The sequence below is a fragment of the Fonticula alba genome (assembly GCF_000388065.1).
Source record: "Fonticula alba strain ATCC 38817 unplaced genomic scaffold supercont2.4, whole genome shotgun sequence".
Lineage (NCBI taxonomy): Eukaryota > Rotosphaerida > Fonticulaceae > Fonticula > Fonticula alba.
The window spans coordinates 2,260,417-2,263,073 of NW_009242974.1; the positions used below are offsets into that span (position 1 = coordinate 2,260,417).

The 2,657-nt window shown below is 68.3% G+C and overlaps 2 protein-coding genes across 2 annotated transcripts in view; both read left to right on the forward strand.

Annotated features, from left to right (window-relative positions):
• H696_03038 (hypothetical protein) overlaps positions 1 to 1,782 on the forward strand; it is a gene marked incomplete at both ends in the record, with an annotated part of 2,425 nt that extends 643 nt beyond the window's left edge. Inside the window, 2 exons of the mRNA XM_009496925.1 lie at positions 30 to 206; positions 487 to 1,782. Of these exons, the coding sequence (XP_009495200.1) occupies positions 30 to 206; positions 487 to 1,782 (1,473 nt within the window). The remainder of the gene's footprint in view (positions 1 to 29; positions 207 to 486) is intronic.
• Positions 1,783 to 2,462: 680 nt separating this feature from the next.
• The window catches only part of H696_03039 (hypothetical protein), a gene marked incomplete at its 5' end in the record, with an annotated part of 3,623 nt that continues 3,428 nt past the window's right edge, over positions 2,463 to 2,657 (forward strand). The window contains one exon of the mRNA XM_009496926.1: positions 2,463 to 2,555. Within this exon, the coding sequence (XP_009495201.1) occupies positions 2,463 to 2,555 (93 nt within the window). The remainder of the gene's footprint in view (positions 2,556 to 2,657) is intronic.

The following is a 2,657-nucleotide window of genomic DNA, read 5'->3' on the forward strand; positions in this document are numbered from 1 at the left end:
CCCCCCCCCCCCCCCCCCCCTGTGCACAGTCCACCTTGGCCACCATCACTCATGCAGATTTGGTTGAGTGGACCGGCGTCGAGGATGCGCTGCTTGTGGAGTTCGGCCCGGAGTTGCCCTTCAGCAAGACACGCGCTTTCAATGCCTGCTTCCAGGCACTGGCCGCCGGTGTGCGGCCCCGCGCGGATGACATCCTCTTTTTCACGGTGCGTCTCGCGCTTCGCATGCGCCCCTCTCTGCCTGGCGCCCCGTCCCTCTCTCTTCCTCCCTCTCTCTCTCTCTCTCTCGCGCACGCGCGCACGCGCTCTATCTTGCACGCGGGGAGTGTGAAGTGGCATTTGGTTTCGCCTCGTCCGCCCCTCCGGCGGAGGTGTGTGGTCCGGGCAGTGGCTCTTTCCCGGACCTGTAGCGGGCTTTCCGCCCTGCCGCGCGCCATTTCTCACATGCCGACCTGCTGGGTGGGGACCGCGCGAAAACAAATGATAGGACGTCGATATCCAACTGCCCGCGGGGATTGGGCATGAGTTACGGCGCTTCGTGCGGACCGGCTGGCAAGCCTTCGCCCCGGTGGTGCGCTACGAGCACTGTGAGTGGGTGTATGGCAGTGGCCCGCCACCCGGATACCTGGGCGAGGGCGACGACCAGCCGATCGCCGAGCGCATCGCCGGGCGGCCGCTGGCCACCGATGAGGTTCATGATGGGGCCATTTTCAGCAGCGCCCCGCGTCGACACCGGGCCCGACGCAGTGACTACTTCGACCCGCCGGCCAATGTGTCGCCGGGTTCGGAGGAGTACGAGGAAATGGTCGAGCTGCCCGACGGTCCGGGGCCCTGGGCCACGGGGCCCGACGCGCCGGATTCCGCCAGCGAGGATGCCGATGGGGCCAATGGGGATCCGGCGTCGGGGCCCGGGCAAATGGCGGTCTCCCCCGAGGAGAGGCTCACTGCGGGCGACCGGGCGGAGGACTTGCGCACGGCCGATTGGGCAGCCGATGATCGGTGCTGGGGCGATGGGGGGTATGGCTTGGTGGCCATGGCGGCCGCGGACTTCTATCGACTGGCTGCCGGGAATGGCTTCACCGCCTCCGGCGGCCCGGGCGGCCGGCAAGGCACCAATGTCGATCCGGCCGAGGCGTCACACATTTGGGATGCAGCCGTCGACCAGCTTGCCGAGGAATTGGAGGAGCACATCTGCCTGCGCATTGCCGGAGCCATCACCAAGGTCCGGGAGCCGGCCCTGCCCTCGATCCCTCCAGGGCTGCTGGTTCGCGCTACCGGCGGCCAGGCGGTTGCATGTCCGGCGGCGGTGGCCGGCCGGCAGGCCACCCACCGGCGAGGTGACATGACGGGAGGCGGCTATCGTGTTGGAGCTCTACACTGGGATGTCCCCCGCCGCGGGGCCCAGGCCGAGGCTGGCTCGAAGCCCAGGGCAGGCGGCGAGCACACACCGGAGGACCTGCCCGCCGGCGCGGGCGGCACGCCGGTGGCTGAGGACGACGAGCCCGAACAGGCCCCGGCCCCGGCGGGCGCCTTCGCCGGGTTACAGCGCACCACCGCCGGGCCCTATCGGGTGGATCTGTTTGATCGGCGCGCCGGCTTCGAGGACACCGATACCCTGCTGCGCGCTAAGCGTCTGCCGGTGTGCATCACCCGACGCAGGCATCCCCAGCTGCTGCACAGCTGGCACCCGCCCTCGCGGTGGAACTTCGTCCGCAACAAGCCCGGCCTCGGGGCCGGAGCCGGGGGGGCTGAAGCCTTCCACAGCGCGACCAACGTGTGCTGAGGGGCGGCCCCATGCCGTCGTAAACACTCAACTTGCCCTTGCTCATGGCGCCACATGGGAGAGAGGACCCAAGGGGGCCCGCCCGCCGCGTCACCCATGCGCCGCCCGACAATACACTTGCCGGTGTCTCCACCTACCCCCCTCGGGGGGATTATTCGGAACACCCGCCCACTCGCCGCACATGGGCATCGGGGACACACTTGTGCATTTGCCGGCGTGACAGCCAGACATACATGCCAGCAGGCACGCAAGATAGAGAGATAGCGAGGGGAGAGAGAGAGAGAGAGAGAGAGAGCAATGCTACAGGAGGATTTCTATTCAGGGAGTGAGCGTGCGCATGTGCGGTGGGTTTAAGACCGGGCGTGGGAGGAGGGGGAGGGGGGGGGGGGAATAATGTACAGATCGACAGGATGGCCACCCATATAGAGGGAGACAGAGGCAGAGGGCGGGCGGGGGGGGAGCTCAGGTATCCTTACAGGAGGGTGTGAGAGTGGTGGGGGCAGCACTGAGCTGGGCCCTTGCCGCCGGCATCTGGGCCGATGACCTCCGGAAGCACATGGCCCTCCCGACGGAGGCGAGCCATCTCCTCCTCTTGGCGGAGCTGAGCCAGGCGCTCGCGCCGGCGCATGGCCGCCCTCTTGCGGTCCGACGGCTCGTAAGCGTTGCCGGCGTCCGGGTCGATGTCCTCCTCGTCGGTGGTTTCGCACTCGCTGTCGGACTCACCAACCTCGCGGCGCCGGTGGAAGATGCAGCACTCTGGCACGTCGGGACCAGTGTGTGGAGTGGGCCGGAGCACCGCGGAGAGCGAAGTGCGAGCGGGGTATTGGCGTGAGCGGGGGCGGGTACAAGTGCCGGAGGGAGGATGCAAAGGGGGG